Source organism: Hippopotamus amphibius, chromosome 8 (genome assembly GCF_030028045.1).
Source record: "Hippopotamus amphibius kiboko isolate mHipAmp2 chromosome 8, mHipAmp2.hap2, whole genome shotgun sequence".
Taxonomy (NCBI): Eukaryota; Metazoa; Chordata; class Mammalia; order Artiodactyla; family Hippopotamidae; genus Hippopotamus; species Hippopotamus amphibius.
Window position 1 is genome coordinate 84,431,597 of NC_080193.1, and position 19,777 is coordinate 84,451,373.

Consider the following 19,777-nt stretch of genomic DNA (forward strand, 5'->3'; position numbering starts at 1 on the left):
TAATTAGATTTATCAATTTACTGTGAAATTCCTGAAAGTTTCCCTCCAAGTATCTCCTGGTTAAATCAGTATTTTTCTTATAATCAAATTAGTTTTTTTTTTTTCAAATCAACTTTTTTCAAATCAACTTTTTTTTTCGAAAGGATAATATTAAAACATACTATTTTTCAAGCCACTAAGGATGGTTTGGATTAGAAATTGGAAAGGGGATTCTACTTATTTAATTTCATATTCTGCTGTGGCATCTCACACCTGACATCTGATATTTTTAGGAATAAAAGGAACTATTAAAAAAAGGGGGGGAGGACTAATAAAAATGTAAGATTAAGCCAGTCTTAGAAACAACTTTCATTCTGAATCAGTGATAAGCTACATATTCATCTGCCACTATTTCAAGTCACAGTTATACTGCTCTCTCCTTTTGAAGCACTGAACCGTTTTTTCTACTTTCCAAACGTCATTTGAAAGCAATTAATTATTCTAAAGATAAAGCATCAGAAACAAATTCTCTCCACCCAAGGTGACTTTAATTTTTAGATCTCAACATTTTCGAGAGGTTCCATTTAATTTTTCCTATTTTTACTTCTTCTTGGCAGTTTTTCCAAACTCTGTGAATATTTAAACTATGACAAGAAAAGTATTCAAAACATAATACAAATATATACAAGAATACAAGAAAAGTTTAAAACAAAAAACACCATATTGCAGTATCTCCAAATACGATGTGTTCATGATATGACCAAAAACTATAGGGCTCCAGGTCCTCAACACTCGCACTATCCTACACAGATCTACTTTCGTATCTTTTCATACATATGTATTTTTGTTTTGTTTTGCATTTTTGGCGCCTGAAATAACTGAGAAAGCAAGAAAATAACTGCTATGACATGAAAAACATGGTACCTATGAGTTTTTTACATCCTAACCTGAACACATCTTAACTGGTGCAATATTAGCCTTAATAACAGCCAAACAACAGACAAGTGATACATATGAAAAGTCTTACTATGTATAATATTTTTAGAATCACAAATAATTTCCATACCAAAATTTAAAATCTTAACTCACCTCATTATGAAGTTAAATTCTCATGTACCGTAGTAAGAATGCTATTATTAGAAGCATTCCTAATTACTTTATTTTCTAGTATAGAAAGGTTATGGTAGAAAAGATAAGGTGCTTTTTTAATAAGTACCAACAGACACTGACAGTGGCTGATGCACACACCCAGTGCAAACTATCCAAGAAAATAATCTTAATTTTGAAATGAGATATGTCATTAAACAGCTAGACTAAAAGTAGAGTGGGATAGAATAATTTCCCATGATTAATATGTCATAAACACAGACAACTTAATGTACATACAGTCAATGAAATAAAGAATAACTTTCCATCCTTCTACTTTCTTTCAAATTCTACCTTACCTTTTAGAATCATTTCCAATTCTAAAAGTTTAGTTTCTTAGTTTCCACAGCTAACCAGAAGACTCTGGATATTTTGATGGCAAGCTACTAGAGATGAATGATCCACTGGTGCTACCCCTGCTGTGTTTTCCTCTTTACTATGAAACCATAACCCTCTATTGCTATTTTGTTTCATGAAGGACCAACCAAACTTCATTTTTTTTCCTAAGAAAAAATAAATACATAAAGAAGACACTGTCAGGCATATATTCACAAGGTCTCAATTTCTTAAAACATAAGTATGGGTATATTTATTTCTCTCAAATGCATACAAGACAATAATTACACAGCAACAAATCTTTTGTTCAACAGTGATTTGATTCATAAGCATTTGAATGAAATTTACATAATTTCACATCCATACCCTCTCATTTTTAAATACTGTAAGTAAAAAAGCCCCCCAAATAACCAATTCTTATATTTCCTATTTATCCCTCTATACATCCAAACTTTAAAAAGTTACAAACTGAACATTATACAATACAGAACATATAAATCATGTTTAAAAACTTGAGGTTTTAAAATCACTACTCCCCAATATGATTCAAAAAAGTCCTCATGCTGACGAGTGCAGTCCTAGGTGGTAAAGTAAATTGCAGGAGGGGAAGAAAGAAGAGACAGACACAAGTTTGCTGTCTTACTATTTTACTAATCCTGTCAGTTAAAAATGGTGATGTCATGAGAAATAACAGTTTAGGTTTAATATGAGAAATGGAGTCTGCCTCACAGTTTGAGACATGCATTTCAAGTATTTTCCTATTTGATCTGAGCTCCCTGCAGCAAACTGATGCTGAAAGAGAATAATTATTTTCTTCCATACATTCGCTCAATGTCCGCCTGGTAATGTGTTTTAAGCTCTTTGCGTTTCAGCTTGAAGGCATCCGTCACCAGACCAGTTTCAGGGGTCCATGGCTCAGGGCTCAAACGAATTTTTACTGGAATTTCAAACTTTTCCAGACTTGCTGAGATGGTAGGGGAAAAAAATGTAGATGCAAAGTCATGAAAGATACACAATTAAAATTCTTAGCAAGCAATTTAATATCCTCAGTCTTTGAGCACCCATCAAAATGCACAACCAACAGCTCACAGATCTCACTTCTAAGCAACCTATCCCTCAGAAATACTAGAAATAAAAAACAGATACGTATGAGAATTGTAATAGCAAAAAACTTGAGAAAATCTATATGTACATCAATAGAATGAACTGGATAAACAATGATACAGGCATCAAATGTACACAATTCAGTCATTAAAAATGAGTTAGAGCTGTCTGGTATGAGTATGTAAAGATATTTGCAATATATTATTAGGTTTAAAAAAAGTTTTGTTTCGTTTTGCTTTTCAATACTAGTTAAACTTACATGCAACTAGATGTGTAGGACAAGGATACACATCAAAATAAACCATATACCTCTAGGGGCTAGGATCCAGGATGAAGGAAAAGGAAAAGGAAATGTCACTTTTTACCTTATATCTATTTTATTTTCTTTGAATTTATTTTTAAAAATTTATTTTATAAATTCTTTGAATTTATAAAAAAAGTTATTTTAAAAAAATGTATTTAAAAAAATTGAGAAATAATACAGTTTAAACATAATCTTGTCCCTGAGCCATGATACGGGCCATGACCTCTGAAGAAGAGTGTCTGCTCACTACTGTGCTCCTTGCACACTGCCTGATACCAAGTAAAGCCTTGACAGTGGAAGGACTGGTGGAGTGGGGGGAAGAGATGTAGTTTTGAAGAAACACATTGCCTTAATAAGACTGATTTACTTTTCCGGCACTCATTTAACAAATATTTACCAGCAAAAAATTACTGTGTAAAGTGCTTTACTAAACATTCTTTTTAAATACAAAAGTGAATAGTTTCTGCTCTCAACTGGTATACTATCAGGAAGCAGGTAAACACCTAGCCATAATAATGTATATATTTTAAAAGAACTGAATTAAAGGAAAGTGCCTTGGGAACATAACTGATACATTAACTCTAACCTGTAAAAATAAACAGAAATAACAAAGTTTTATTCCTCAAAGATTAAAAATATTTCAGGAGTGGTTTCTAAGAGGAAAAACCACTATGAGAAAAAGCAATAAGGTGGGGACCACAGGACTTAAGGGGCAGGAGTCTGACACCACTAAGATGTGGGGAAGACCCAGACTGGAAGCACTGGAAGCCCACGCTCAGCTGTTAAATGCTCAACACTGCACTCTATGACCTGACTCTAAATGATGTTAGGTACAGTGATATCATCTAGACCAGGTTTTAGAAAAATGAACACAGCTACAAGCACATGACCAGTTGCAGAAATGGGGACTATGCTAATAAGTATGAGTATTTCCTTCCTTATTTTGTTGTGAATATGTCTGTATATATGTTAAGCAAATATTTTTGTTTTTTTCCCTCCTATTCTCTTATCATAATATATTAATAAGTTAACTTTGTATTTAAGTTCTAGGATATCAAAGAAGAATAAGAAAAAAAATCACTCAAGGGGTTTGCATTCACTTCTGGGGAAAAGGTTAATGTATTTTCAGTTGCATGCAGGACAGCTGTATAATGTTGGGTGACAGTCTGACCTTGTTACTGTCTTTACTAGGAAATTAACTATGGTTTCAGGAAATGTACTTGGGTGCCAAGCTGACAATGGGTGGACTGTGATAGTTCTATGCATTGTCTGAGCAAGGTGAGAGTTCCCAGTTATTCAATTAAATACCAATCTAGGTGTTGCTTTGAAAGTGGTTTTGTAGAGAAGACTAAGTCCATTGAAGGGCCTTAAGAGTATAGCTGAGGCACCCCCAAACAAGGAGCAATTCTGCCTGCAGACAGGGGCTTTGACTCGTGCATAGGAGTTCCAGTGCACCTTTTTAACAGTCTGTCCTACAGATTTCCAACTCTGTCTAGCAAGACCCCAATAATCATGTAAACCAATTCCCTACAATAAGTTTCTTACTGTATTTAACCTATTGATTCTGTTTCTCTGGTGTAAACCTAATATAGATTTTGCTTAAAAATGAAGTTGGATCCCTTCTTCACATCATATATAAAAATCAACTCAAAATGGATTAAGGACCCAAATATAAGGGCTAAAACTTATTATAAAACTCTTGGAAGAAAACAAAGGACTATTTCTTTGTAACTTGGATTAGGCAACGGTTTCTCAGATGTGACACCAAAAGCACAAGCAACAGAAGAAAAAAGGAAACTATCTTATAAAAATTACAACTGTTGTGCTTTAAAGGATACCATCAAGAAAGTAAAAACACGACCCACAGAATGGGAGAAAATATTTACAAATCACATATCTGATAATGGATTTGCATCTAGAATCTATAAAGACTTATACTAATCAATAATAAAAAGACAACCTCACTTAAAAATGGGCAAAGAACCTAAGCAGCCATTTCTCCAGAAAAGACGTACAATGGCCATAAGTACATGAAAATATGCTCAACATCATAAACCACCATTTGAAATACAAATTAAAGCCACAATGAGAGGCCACTTCACAATGACCAGGATGGCTAAAATTAAAAGGATGAACAATAACAAGTGTTGGGAAGGATGTGGGGAAACTGAACCCTCATACAACATTAGCGGGAATGTAAAATGGTGCCACCATTTTTAAAAATAGTCTGGAAAATATTTAGAAAAATTATCCTGGAAAATAGCCTGGTAGTTCCTCAAAAGGTTCAACATAAGGTTAGCAGAGCCCCAGCAATTCTACTCCTAGGTATCTAGCCAACAGAAATAAGTAAGTATATTCACACAAAAACTTGTGTACGACTGTTCACAGCAACATTATTCATTAACAGCCAAAAGTGGAAACAACCCAGGTGCCAACTGATGAATGGATAACAAAATACTACTTGGCAACAGAAGGGGATGAAGTGTTGATACATGCTACGACAAGAAACATGGATGAAAGAAACCAATAACAGGACTTCCTAGGTGGCACAGTGGTTAAGAAACTGCCTGCCAATGCAGGGGACATGGGTTCGATCCCTGCTCCAGGAAGATCCCACATGCTGCAGAGCAGCTAAGCCCGGGCGCCACAACTATTCAGCCTGTGCTCTAGAGCCTGTGAGCCACAACTATTGAGCCCATGTGCCGCAACTACTTAAGCCCACATGCCTAGAGCCTGTGCTCCGCAACAAGAGAAGCCACTGCAATAAGAAGCCCATGCACCACCACTCGCCACAACTAGAGAAAGCCCTTGTGCACCAACAAAGACCCAACACAACCAATAAATAAGTAAACATATAAAGTTATAAAAAAAAATTTATTTTAAAAGAAGCCTGTCAGGGACTTCCTAGGTGGTGCAATGGTTAAGAATCCACCTGCCAATGCAGGGGACACAGGTTCGATCCCTGCCCCTGGAAGATACCACATGCCACCACAACTATTGAGCCTGCGCTCTAGAGCCCGTGAGCCACAACTATTGAGCCCATGTGCCACAACTACTGAAGCCCACACGCCTAGAGCCCATGCTCCTCAACAAGAGAGGCCACCACAAAGAAGAGCCCACGCACAACAATGAAGAGTAGCCCCCACTCACCGCAACTAGAGAAAGCCAGTGTGCAGCAACAAAGACCTAACACAGCCAATAAAATGAAAGAAAGAAAGGAAGGAAGGAAGGAAGAAAGAAAAGAAACCAGTCACAAAAACCCATATATTATACGGTTCTACTTATACAAAATCTCCAGAACAGGCAATCTATAGAAACAGAAAGATTCATGGTTCCCAAGGTCGAGGAGGTTTGAGGTAAGATGGGGAGTGACTGTTAATAGACACACTATTTCTTTTTGAGATGATGACAATGTTCCAAAATGGATGACGGTAACTGCACAGCTCTGTGGATATACTAAAAAACTATTTAATTGTATACATTAAATGGGCGAGTTTGGTATGTGAATTATATCTCAGAGCTGTTAACATATACATAAAATTTAAAAATAAAGCAAGGAAGTATAAAAATTTTAAATTACGCTTAATTATTGTTTCAATATTCCACCTTAGAAATTATATAGGTTTCTAATTTAATATCCATTAATTAACTCAATTTAGCATCAGACCAAGGATTTTAAGTTACCTAGAAAAGTTGGAACTATCTTCAAGCTGACATACTATAAAACATAATTACTGCTGAAGTAAAGGTTCAGAATGAATTCATCTGATTAAATGCAGTTTATATTTTAAATAGTCTTGAATAACATTTAAGACAAATAAAAATGCATACTTGTATTATACATAACACTGATGACTCAGAAGGTATGGCTGTTTTATGAAACCAACAATATTAAACTAAGTCTCTTTGCGCCCACCCCCCAACGCACACACACAAAAAGGGGTAGAGGACATATGAGTTCAACCAACTACCAGCAGGCTAACAGTGTAGAAAAGTCTTGGACAGTTCACTGTGGGCTGGGGTGTCCAGGAAGCAGAGCTGAGAAGAGGGGAGAAAAGGCCAACCCAGAAAACAGAAGCTGCCGAGAAGAGAACATTCTGATACATGTACATCAGTGGTGGGTGTGGATGATCTTTGTGTCCCTAGAGGGGCTTGAATGGGGACTGATACGTATGTTCTTCTCCTACTAATGGTAGGAAAATATGACTGATTTCTGAGCAGGAAATGTAACCTAAGCCCTTGTAACAAAAACAGGATAAATATGTACTCTCTTCCCATCGCAGTACTCAGAACCAGCTGAACACTCACTCACCTGAAATAGCAGCTTCAGAAAGCACTTTAAGTACCTCATTTTCCATTTCACGACTGTTACACAGCTCCTCCCAAGTCCCTTTAAGTCCTTTCTTTTGTGCTAGTTCTGTTAGTTCCTTTTGATTTGGCACAACAAATCCAATGACATAAGAATGATAACTGGAATACATAAAGCATAACTTAGTGAAGGCACTAACTGGCATACCATGTTAATTGCGGTTACGGATCCCACTGACATTTAGGAATCAACTCTTTCCTATTTTAAAGAACGTGCATGGGGCATATTTGGTACTGCCACACTTATTTCATGCAACAGCCAATTTTACTTACTGATTCATAACACGCTCCAGGGCTCTGGCAGAATTTATTGCTAAATAAACTTATTCTGACATTTCATGATAAATTTCAACTATGTATAACTACTATGAATTATGCTTTTAAAAAAGACAATTATAAAATTAGAAAATTAATCTTTTAAAAATCAGTAATTCACATCAATAGACTGAACAAAAATAAAAGCTAATGTAAATATGAAACTTTATAAAAAAATTTGGCAACAAATCAAAGTAATGTGATTATACATATTTTTTCTTTTATCATCTCGAGAATTTGTGTTCTACGGGAACTATGAGTATGCCCACTGAAGGTAGCAACCTAAGAGATGGCAGCAGCATCAGGAGGAGGATAGCTCTGGTTAATATCACTTAAGAAAATCCAGAACTGTAGCATCACTAAAGAAAACACTTCATGACTAACAAAGGGCAGAATCATTTATAAATCAATGTAGTGAACCTTTAAAGTGGGCTGTACCTCAGTCTATTTCTAAATTGGTTCTTCTAATACCAGATTTTATTTTTTCACAATAAGCATTATGTCAACTGCTGTAGTAAGGTTCCTAGGTGGGCCACAAAGCAGCCAATCATTAACACTGGAGAATGACTGCCACATACAATACTGTTACGAAAAATGTAATCAGAGTGCGAATCTGAAATTCCAACACCTTTGCCAAGAGTGCATTTCTGGCATTTTAACTTTAAACTCTCCTTCCCAGTTGCCTCTATATCATCATGGGCTAGAGATGCTACGTAACCCAAGGCTTAGCATACCTTAAGGGGGAACAGAAGCCCTCAGCCCTGGCTAGGGTCTCAAGCAGGCTCAAATTGAGATGGAGATAATAAGAACTGAGCAGAGCACTGCTCTCTAACCCCACCCACAACTTCCTTCTTTACTCCTCTCTCCCCCGGACTGGTTGTGGGATGCTTCCCTGTGCAGAGGGACACGTAGCTAGAGGTACCAAGGCAGCAGGAAGCAAGATTTTATTTTCTTCACCTTCCTATCACAAGGACACTTCGTTGAGACTTAGAAAACAGGGACAGAGGAAGATAAGGAGAGGAGCATCACAAGGAAAGAACCAGCTAACGGCTGTAATGAGAAGAGGTCATTCACAGAGACAACAAATAAGAAGGAAGAGTTCTTGGTATAATTTTACAAAGAAGATTGGCATAGAAAGGAAAGGCCAATAGCACACAAAATGTTTTAAGTAAAAGTAGCATAAATTCTACTTTCTTACCTGTTTGCATATGCACAAATGTTATCTATTAGTGAGAGATTCTTCAAAGCTGCCTCTACTTTCCCAAGAGAAACATATTCTCCTGCCTGTAGTTTTACAAGGTCCTTTTTACGATCTGTGCAAAAACAAGGCCAGGAGGGGGCACATGGGAGAATACTATTAATATACCTTTAACACATACAAATATTGGCCATTCCCTAAGTAATCTGCTATCAATTGAGTTCATTATAATAGTTATGCTAAAATTAAAAACACATAACAAAATTAGGCCCTTATTTTTGTATTACTAAATATATTCTTTTAAAAAATTAGCTTCTGACTAAGGGACCCCATCATCAGGGCTGAACAGGTATGTTCTGCTGAACAGATTATCTTCCTGGTATACATTAATACCAGAAAGGTCAAGAATACACTCAATGCCATCTGAAAGCTCACATTCTACCTGAAGAGAAGCAGAATGAAAAAACATATTACTTCAATATAATATGGTAGTACTAAGTGTTAACACTCTCCAACCTGCTGATTTTGAAAGAATTTCTGCAAGTGAGGCGTGAGCTGGGTCTTGAGGTAAGACTGAGCAGTAACCAAGTGGAAGAGCACTGGCAAAGAAGAGAGATGTGCCAGCTTGAATTACTGCAGCATAAAGGAGGAATAAAGGTTTCAGCAGGAAAGCAGCCAGTGAGACGGGGGTTCAGTAATCACGTGGTGGCAGCGAGAGTGTGCATTCTACAGAGGTAAGCATAGCAACAGAAAGGTACAGGCCTGACCTACGATCACAGAAAGAGGGACAGACAAAAAAGAATGATCTTGAGGGAGGCTTCATAAGGTAAAGCAGTGGGATAAGGGTTAGATATGTGGAACTGGTTGAAGAGGCTCTCACCTCCTGCCAGTGTCTAGATGGCACAACTGGGATAGAAGTGCCGTAAACTGAGAGAGAGAACCTAGGAGCAGAAGCAGGGAAGGTATTTTTCACCCGTGGGTCCTAGTACTGAGCTGCCAGGCCTTCCTTAGTTCTCACAGGCAAGGGAAGGACATGGTTCTGACAGGAAAGAGCCCTGTCCAATAACCTCTAGACACCAAAGAATTCACAAAAATGAATATTCCCTACTAAGAACTGGACTCTTTAAGGATTATCTAGTAGTAATTAAAAACACCACTGCTGTTGAACAGATCCTAAAGACCGCGTAATATGCCAAGCCTTATAAATTCCACACAGTCCCTATTGTACATTTTTATATTCCAGGGATGATGCAACAGAGACCATACCAACCTTACATAAAGATGAATTCTTACACTATTACACAGCTTCTCTAAATATATAGTCTCTCTTTTGAAAAGCTATTTCAGAAACATTCACTTAAAGGAAAAAAGTATTAGTTGGCTCACCAATAATCTTTAAACAACCATCAGGATCAAACTCTCCAATATCTCCAGTACAGAGCCACCTCTGTCCATTTTCATCTTCAAAAAAATCAGCTTTTGTTTTTGCTTCATTTTTGTAGTATCCCATTGTCACATTTTGCCCACCAATAAGAATTTCACCCCTGGGATGTGGTTTATCGGTATTAAAGTATCCACCTAATAAACAGAGAATAATTTAGAATTAATTCAATATTTTTATCCCTGCACACATCATGTGAATATTTGAAACTATCAGTTTCTAAACAGAGACATCTGATTTTGATCCAATTAGGGTTTCCCAAAGGAAATAAGGCAGACACTATGAACAAAATTCATCAAAACTAGTTGCAAATTTTCAGTTGCTTAACCATAGCACTTCCGCTTTCAAACTACTAATCCAAGGAAAAAACCTCAAAAACCCTACATCTACTGTATAAAATAATTACATACGTAGTACACAGGTCATATTCCCTTAAGGATTCTGTAGAGATTCTTAAATATACTAATCAACTGATAAAAGTGTTAAACGTGTATTTTGAGATCTCTGTATGAAAATCAAATTACTATATATTTAGAAGATTCATTCCTTACAGATAATTTCAGAATGGTTCCAAGCTTAAGCTTATTAAACATTTTCACTAGTTCTGCTAAAAAATGACACCCAAGCCTTAGAATCTCTTTATATAAAAATGCATCCAAACAAATCATTGATAATAAGTATATTAACAGGGTCAAATAAAATTTTTAAAAAGTGACTAGTATTTAAATGGCATGAACAATAGATTTTTATGTAATTATAGTAAAAATTTCCTTGTGATAATTTTGGGTTGAAGCCCTGTGGAAAAGAGAAAGAAAAAAAGGAAAAATAGGCAAAAATCTTCAGTTTCACAGAACTAAATTTTATGACTTTGTTTCTACAAAATGTGATCATTAGTAATTTATGGGCATTATTCATTTAGCACATTTCTCAAGTTTTTTCCCTAGTTCTTATTTGCAGTTATGTAATAAAAAAAGCAAATAAAAACTATTATAATTCTTCAAAATCATCTTTGAAAAAAGCAAAAGAAATGCATTCATATGGCTCCAGATAAGATACTTTTATTATAAAGGACAAAAGTAAGCACTTGTGGACTTCCCTGGTGGCACAGTGGTTAAGAATCCGCCTGCCAATGCAGGGGACATGGGTTTGAGCCCTAGTCTGGGAAGATCCCACATGCCATGTAGCAACAAAGCCCGTGTGCCACAACTACTGAGTCCATGTGCCACAACTACTGAAGCCTGCATACCTAGAGCCCATGCTCCACAAAGAGAAGCCCGTGCACGACAATGAAGAGTAGCTCCCACTCTCCACAACTAGCGAAAGCCCCCGTGCAGCCATAAATAATAAATTAAAAAAAAAAAAAAAAGGTAAGCACTTGTGGGTGGTTTTATATTCTAAAATAAGGAAGGAAATGAAGCACAATTCTAATTTTAAAGTTTAACATTAATGCTCTGTGATTAAAATAGGTTATTACCTTCCTCCCAGTTCTTTAATTTGATTTCACAGCAAATTAATGGTGCTCCCACTCTGCCAGTATTGTAGTCCCACACTAAGATGCAAATGAAAAAAAGTATTTGATTACAGTAGGTAATAAATTGCTTCATTTTTTTTAAATTACAAAAAAAGATGATTTATCCCAAAGCTTAGATATCCCCAGAGAACCCTTAAAAGCAGAAGTAGCACACTGGCGAACCAAGCTGTGTAGCCCACACTGAGGTGTTTTGTTTTGCTTTTTAATCTGAATTGGTTATAGACATTTAAAAATCAAGACATTTTATTTTACATAAGAGTATGGAATTGCCAAGAACAATGGGCCCACATTTCCAGCACAGCAACAACTGTAGCCCCTAACAGACTGTGAAGGCCTGCTCCAGTTTCCCCAGATTCCTTACCATCACATTGCCTTACACCAGGGCCCATTTCACTCATTTAAGTAGCTGCCTGGTTCATGAGTTTGTCTTCTCTATCTTAAAGGATAAAGGAGCACAATGGTTTACGCCTATTCCACTTTCTTCCTAGACAGATTTAACAGCTTTGTAGTACAAATAACCTCTCCAATCTATCCCCATGTACCACTATTTCAAAGTGAGACCTCTGAAGCTCTCCTCACATCACCTTATGCTACCACACCCTATCTTTTGATAAATTCATACAATAAGAGTTCAGAGGACAGGCTGGAGATTAAGATTGTTGACTCTCAAGGATCTGGGAAAAGAACCCACCACTGTTATGAATTACTACTGCATTATGTTTCCTCTTCAAAGAGCATTCAAATATCAGAAATAAAAGGTTGATATTTAATGCTTTACAGACTTATTTACAACATAAACTGTAACTGATTAATCACACATCCAATGGAAACCTTAAAAATGGAAGAAATTAAGGCTCCTCAGGAACTGAATATGCATGTTTTTAAGATTGCTTATTTTCTGCAAAACAAGACTTAGAAGCAGCTTCCAAAAATATATAAAATACAGAGAACGTAACTGAAAACTAAAAAATACAAAAATAATGCAGGATAAACCTGGCACTGAAGAGGAAAATTAAAAGTTTGCACTCAGCTAGAAATAACTTCATGCTTGCTCTGCTTCTGTAAAATCTGCTTGCTGCACTGAGATAAGAACAAGATGACCTAGCAATCAATTGTAACCTTAAGATGTTCTGATAAGTATGGAATGTTCTGCTCCTGCAAGTTTCTGTTTGGAAACCCCCTGCACATAACCCATAGCAACTCCTGTGCTCTGTAACTCCTGTAACCTATAGTAACCAGGTAACCAATCAACCAATGCTAACTGTAACTATGTGCACTGACCCCTATAAAAGTAAAGCTCACCCTGAGCTCGGGGCCCCAGAACTTTAGAGCATTAGCTCGTCTGGGACTGCAGGCTTAATAAACCCGAGTTCTCCAAACCTCCGAACGTGGTGCTTGGTTTCTCGACAGACCAATTCGATTTCCGCAACAGCATAAAATGCTACACAAAAGCACTCAAGGTAAATAGGGGAAAATGGAAAGTCAAGGGGTTTAAGTGTCTATCAGTATCTAGAAAATACAAAGCAGAAGCATAGTTTTTTCTAGCACTGGAGAACAAAGTAACTTTCTTCCACAAAAGTGCACGTGAGGCACTACGATAGTCATCTGGGAACCACTTGGGTAATGGACTGCCCCCTCAACCGCATCACTGTGATAAACTCCAGAAATTAGATTCTTGAGACCAGAATCTAGTTTTGCGTTGCACTTAACACAGACCACCCACCCCAATAAACATTTCTGAATTTGAGCCTTAATAAACATACCTAAACAACTAGACAAAACACATTAATTTTCCTACATAAAAAGAAATTTAATAACTGATATAAAATGATAAATGTACACAATGCAGCCAATGCTTGTTACCAAACCACCTTTTCTAGAATGCTAAGTAGTTTTTAATACTACATATCATAGTTTAACATTAAAAAATTAAAAACTCCTCTAGATGAATTACTGACAATTAGATAAACCTAATACATTTCTAAAAACTGATATCAATACTGTAAGTCCCCTAATATGAACCTTCAAGTTGCAAACTTTCAAAGGTGCGAATGTCCAGTGACATAAGTTAGTTCATGTGTCTGGCATACATTGTCACGTGCATGCGTCCTCTACAAGTTGTTGTGCTTTTGTGTACTTTACTGTACAGTACGGTATAGAGTACAGTAGTACAGTATCTTTATTACAAGTCCAGGATGTCCGGAAGCAAGCATAAATGCAGCAGTGATGTAGCTGGTACTACTGTACTTTTCAAGGCACTGTACTATAAGATTAAAGAGTCTTATTTTTTGTGTTTGTTTTTCATGAATTATTTGTGTGAAAAGTATTATAAACCTACTACAGTACAGTACTACGCATCCAACTGCGTTAGCTGGGTACCAAGGCTAACTCTGTTGGACTTATGAACAAACTGGACCTACCAAAGTGCTCTCAGAATGGAACTCGTTCAAGTGTAGGGGGCTTACTGTAATCACACTATTTGGGATTTATACAAATATTTTAACTGCTCTTCTATATATTTGCAAAAAACAACCCATACCGAAAGGTGCTTGGAGTTGCACCCCAGCCTCTACTGGACACACCACTTTGTGGACAACACTAACCTTCTGTAATTGTTCCAGCCCCACAAGATTCAGTGAGTCCATATCCCTGACCAACAGGACAGCAAAAACAGATGTTCATGAATCGCTGTGTGGTTGCAGAAAGTGGAGCGCCTCCACACAAAAGAAGCCGGGTATTTCCACCTAGCAATCTTCGAACTTTCCGGAAAATAAAGCTAAAAAAAATCAATCAATCACAGAATTTTAAAGCTGAATGGGATTTTCCAAATCATTTAGATTAATCTCCCAATTTTGATACACAAGCGCACCTCAAAGATCTTTAGGGTTCAGTTCCACATCACCACAATAGACAGAATACTGCAGTAAGGCAAGTCACATGATTTTTTTGGTTCCCCAGTGCATACAAAAATTTTGTTTATACTATATTGTAGTCTATTAAGTGTGCAATAGCATTATGTCTAAAAAGCAATGTACATACCTTAATTAAAAAATACTTTATTGCTAACAAATGCTAACCATCTGACAATACAGGGTTGCCACAACCTTCCATTTGTAAAAAAAAAAACAGTATCTGTAAAATGTAATAAAGAAAAGCGTAATAAAACAAGGTCTGCCTGTATGAGACGTTGAGATTAACTGACTTATCCAAAGCCATAAAGCCAATTTAAGAGATTTTCTTGACCCACTACTAAAATCTAAATGTTTATTCAACCAAGTTTATTCAACCAAGAACACGTGATTTTCTCTTAAGAACTTCAAGCAATATTTGAATTCACAATTGTCAGGTATAATTTTGTATAGTAATGGAAAACCCTTGCTTATGGCCAGAGCAATTAGTTTTATATCATTATGTAATACATATTATATTAATACTGAATAATCCTATTGTATCTTCATAAAATTTAGTAGTAAAAGCAAATTATTTTTTTTGCGTTAGCTTACTTCATTGGAAATGTATACATATTTGTATACAGCAATTTAATTCTTTAAAATTTCACTAATTCAAGTTGAAGTATCGTGTAAATTAAAAAAAGAAAATTCAAACATCTAACAGAAATGTTTCTGAAAATACACTAATTTAAAAGATTGCGATAACAAAACAGAGAAAGTATAAGAACTCAGAAAAACAAACAGCAATGGATAACAAAATAACTGAGATTAAAAATACTCTAGATGCCATAACCAGCAGAATGACTGAGGCAGAAGAACGAATAAGTGAGTTGGAAGATAGAATGGGGGAAATAACTGCCACAGAGCAGGAAAAAGATAAAAGAATAAAAAGAATAGAAGGCAGTCTCAGAGACCTCACTGATAACATTAAGCGTAACAACATTCGAATTATAGGCATCCCAGAAGAAGAAGAAAAAAAGAAAGGGTCTGAGAAAATATTTGAAGAGGTCATAGTGGAAAACTTCCCCAACATAGGAAAGGAAATAATTAGCCAAGTCCAAGAAGCACAGAGAGTCCCATACAGAATAAACCCAAGGAGAAATACACCGGGACACATATTAATCAAGCTAACAACAATTAAACACAAAGAAAAAATATTAAAAGCAGCAAGAGAAAAGCAATAAATAACATATAAGGGAAAACCCATAAGGATAACAGCTGACCTCTCTACAGAAACTCTGCAGGCCAGAAGGCAATGGCAGGATATATTGAAAGTCCTGAAAGAGAGAAACCTACAGCCAAGAATACTCTACCCAGCAGGAATCTCATTCAGATTTGAGGGAGAAATCAAAAGCTTTCCAGACAAGCAAAAGTTAAGAGAATTCAGCACCACCAAACCAGCCTTACAACAAGTGCTAAAGGAACTTCTTTAGGTAGGAAACACAAGAAAAGGAAAACACCTGCAAAGACAAACCCAAAACAATTAAGAAAATGGTAATAGGAACACACATGTCAATAATCACCTTAAATGTAAATGGATTAAATGCTCCAACCAAAAGACACAGACTGGCTGAAGGGATACAAAAACAAGATGCTTCTATATGTTGCCTACAAGAAACCCACTTCAGACCAAGGGATACATATAGACTGAAAGTAAAGTGATGGAAAAAGATATTCCATGCACATGGAAGTCAAAAGAAAGCTGGAGTAGCAATACTCATATCAGACAAATTAGACTTGAAAGTAAAGACATTATAAGAGACAAGGAAGGACACTACATAATGATCAAGGAATCCATTCAAGAAGAACATATCACAATGATAAATATCTATGCCCCCAACATAGGAGCACCTCAATACATAAGGCAAATGCTAACAGCCATAAAAGGGGATATCGACAGTAACACAATAATACTGGGAGACTTGAACACCTCACTTACATCAATGGACAGATCATCCAAACAGAAAATAAATAAGGACACACAAGCTTTAAATGACACATTAGACCACCTCGACTTAATTGATATTTATAGGACATTCCATCCAAAAATGACAAAATACACTTTCTTCTCAAGTGCACATGGAACATTTTCCAGGATAGATCACATCTTGGGTCACAAATCAAACCTCGGCAAATTCAAGAAAATTGAAATCATATCAAGCATCTTCTCAGACCACAACGCCATGAGACTAGATATCAATTACAGGAAAAAAACTGCAAAAAAGACAAACACATGGAGGCTAAACAATTCACTCTTAACAACCAAGATATCACTAAAGAAATCAAAGAGGAAATCAAAAAATATCTAGAAACAAATGACAATGAAAACACAACAACCCAAAACCTATGAGATGCAGCAAAAGCAGTTCTAAGAGGGAATTTTATAGCAATACAGTCCTACCTTAAGAAACAAGAAAAAGATCGAATAAACAACCTAACCTTACACCTCAAACAATTAGAAAAAGAAGAACAAAGAAACCCCAAAGTGAGCAGAATGAAAGAAATAATAAAGATCAGCGCAGAAATAAATGAAAAAAAAAGGAAGGAAGCAATAGCAAAAATTAATAAAACTAAAAGCTGGTTCTTTGAGAAGATTAACAAAATTGATAAACCATTAGCCAGACTCATCAAGAAAAAAAGGGAGAAGATACAAATCAACAGAATTAGAAATGAAAAAGGAGAAGTAACAATGGACACCACAGAAATACAAAAGATCATGAGAGACTACTACAAGCAACTATATGCCAATAAATTGGATAACCTGGAAGAAATGGATCAATTCTTAGAAAAATACAATCTTCCAAGACTGAACCAGGAAGAAATAGAAACCATGAACAGACCAATCACAAATATGGAAACTGAGGCCGTGATTAAAAATCTCCCAACAAACAAAAGCCCTGGGCCAGATGGATTCACGGGCGAATTCTATCAAACATTTCGAGAAGAGCTACCTATCCTTCTCAAACTCTTCCAAAATATTTCAGAAGGAGGAACACTCTCAAACTCATTCTACGAGGCCACCATCACCCTGATACCAAAACCAGGCAAAGATGTCACAAAAAAAGAACATTACAGACCAATATCACTGATGAATATAGATGCAAAAATCCTCAACAAAATATTAGCTAACAGACTCCTACAGCACATTAAAAAAATCATACATCATGATCAAGTGGGGTTTATCCCTGGGATGCACGGATTGTTTAATATATGTAAATCAATCAATGTGATACATCATATCAACAAAGTGAAGGATAAAAACCATATGATCATCTCAATAGATGCAGAAAAAGCTTCTGACAAAATTCAACATCCATTTATGATAAAAGCTCTCCAGAAAATGGGCACAGAAGGAAATTACCTCAACATAATAAAAGCCATATATGAGAAACCAAAAGCCAACATCATTCTCAATGGGGAAAAACTGTAAGAATTCCCTCTAAGAACAGGAACAAGACAAGGGTGTCCACTCTCACCATTATTATTCAACATAGTTTTGGAAGTGTTAGCCACAGCAATCAGAGAAGAAAAAGAAATAAAAGGAATCCAAATTGGAAAAGAAGAAGTAAAATTGTCACTCTTTGCAGATGACATGATATTATATATAGAAAACCCTAAAGACTACCAGAAAACTGCTAGCACTAATTGATGAGTTTAGTAAAGTAGCAGGATACAGAATTAATGCACAGAAATCTCTTGCATTCCTATACACTAACAACGGAAGACCAGAAAGAGAAATTAAGGAAACTCTCCCATTCACCATTGCAATAAAAAGAATCAAATACCTAGGAATAAACCTGCCTAAGGAGGCAAAAGATCTGTATGCAGAAAACTTTAAGACACTGATGAAAGAAATCAAAGACGACGCAAACAGATGGAGGGACATACCATGTTCCTGGATTGCAAGAATCAACATTGTGAAAATGACTGTACTACCCAAAGCAATTTACAGATTCAATGCAATCCCGATCAAATTACCAATGGCATTTTTCACAGAACTAGAGCAAGAAATCTTACGATTTGTATGGAAACACAAAAGACCCCAAATAGCCAAAGCAATCTTGAGAAGGAAAAATGGAGTTGGTGGAATCAGGCTTCCTGACTTCAAACTATAGTACAAGGCCATAGTGATCAAGACAGTATGGTACTGGCACAAAAATAGAAAGGAAGATCAATGGAATAGAATAGAGAACTCAGAAGTAAGCCCAAACACATATGGGCACCTTATCTTTGACAAAGGAGGCAAGAATATACAATGGAAAAAAGACAGCCTCTTCAATAAGTGGTGCTGGGACAATTGGACAGCAACATGTAAAAGAATGAAATTAGAACACTTTCTAACACCACACACAAAAATAAACTCCAAATGGATTAAAGACCTACACAGAAGGCCAGACACTATAAAACTCCCAGAGGAAAACATAGGCAGAACACTCTAGGACATCCATCAAAGCAAGATCCTTTTTGACCCACCTCCTAGAATCATGGAAATAAAATCAAGAATAAACAAATGGGACCTCATGAAACTTAAAAGCTTTTGCACAGCGAAAGAAACCATAAACAAGACTAGAAGGCAACCCTCAGAATGGGAAAAAAAAGTTGCCAACAAAACAACGGACAAAGGATTAACCTCCAAAATATACAAGCAGCTCATGAAGCTTAATATCAAAAAAGCAAATAACCCAATCCACAAATGGGCAGAAGACCTAAATAGACATTTCTCCAAAGAAGACATACAGATGGCCAACAAACACATGAAAAGATGCTCAACATCACTCATCATCAGAGAAATGCAAGTCAAAGCCACAATGAGCTATCACCTCACACGGATCAGAATGGTCATCATCACAAAATCTGGAAACAACAAATGCTGGAGAGGGTGTGGAGAAAAGGGAAGTCTCCTGCACTGTTGGTGGGAATGTAAGTTGGTACAGCCACTATGGAAAACAGTTTGGAGGTTCCTCCAAAAACTAAAAATAGATCTACCATATGATCCAGTAATCCCACTCCTGGGCATATACCCAAAGAAAACCATAATCCCAAAAGAAACGTGTACCATAATGTTTACTGAAGCACTATTTACAATAGCCAGGACATGGAAGCA

The 19,777-nt window shown here is 36.3% G+C and overlaps 1 protein-coding gene across 4 annotated transcripts in view; it reads right to left on the bottom strand.

Annotated features, from left to right (window-relative positions):
- Positions 1-333: 333 nt before the first annotated feature.
- Positions 334-19,777, bottom strand: part of ACSL3 (acyl-CoA synthetase long chain family member 3) — an 86,439-nt gene continuing 66,995 nt past the window's right edge. For 3 of the 4 annotated variants that reach the window (XM_057745514.1, XM_057745515.1, XM_057745516.1), the window contains 6 exons: positions 14,326-14,498; positions 11,666-11,740; positions 10,137-10,328; positions 8,751-8,865; positions 7,182-7,339; positions 334-2,425 (listed from right to left, as the gene is read on the bottom strand). In XM_057745514.1, coding sequence (XP_057601497.1) covers positions 2,268-2,425; positions 7,182-7,339; positions 8,751-8,865; positions 10,137-10,328; positions 11,666-11,740; positions 14,326-14,498 — 871 coding nt within the window. In that variant the 3' untranslated portion in view covers positions 334-2,267. The remainder of the gene's footprint in view (positions 2,426-7,181; positions 7,340-8,750; positions 8,866-10,136; positions 10,329-11,665; positions 11,741-14,325; positions 14,499-19,777) is intronic. The other variant, XR_009055087.1, reaches the window with a different exon arrangement.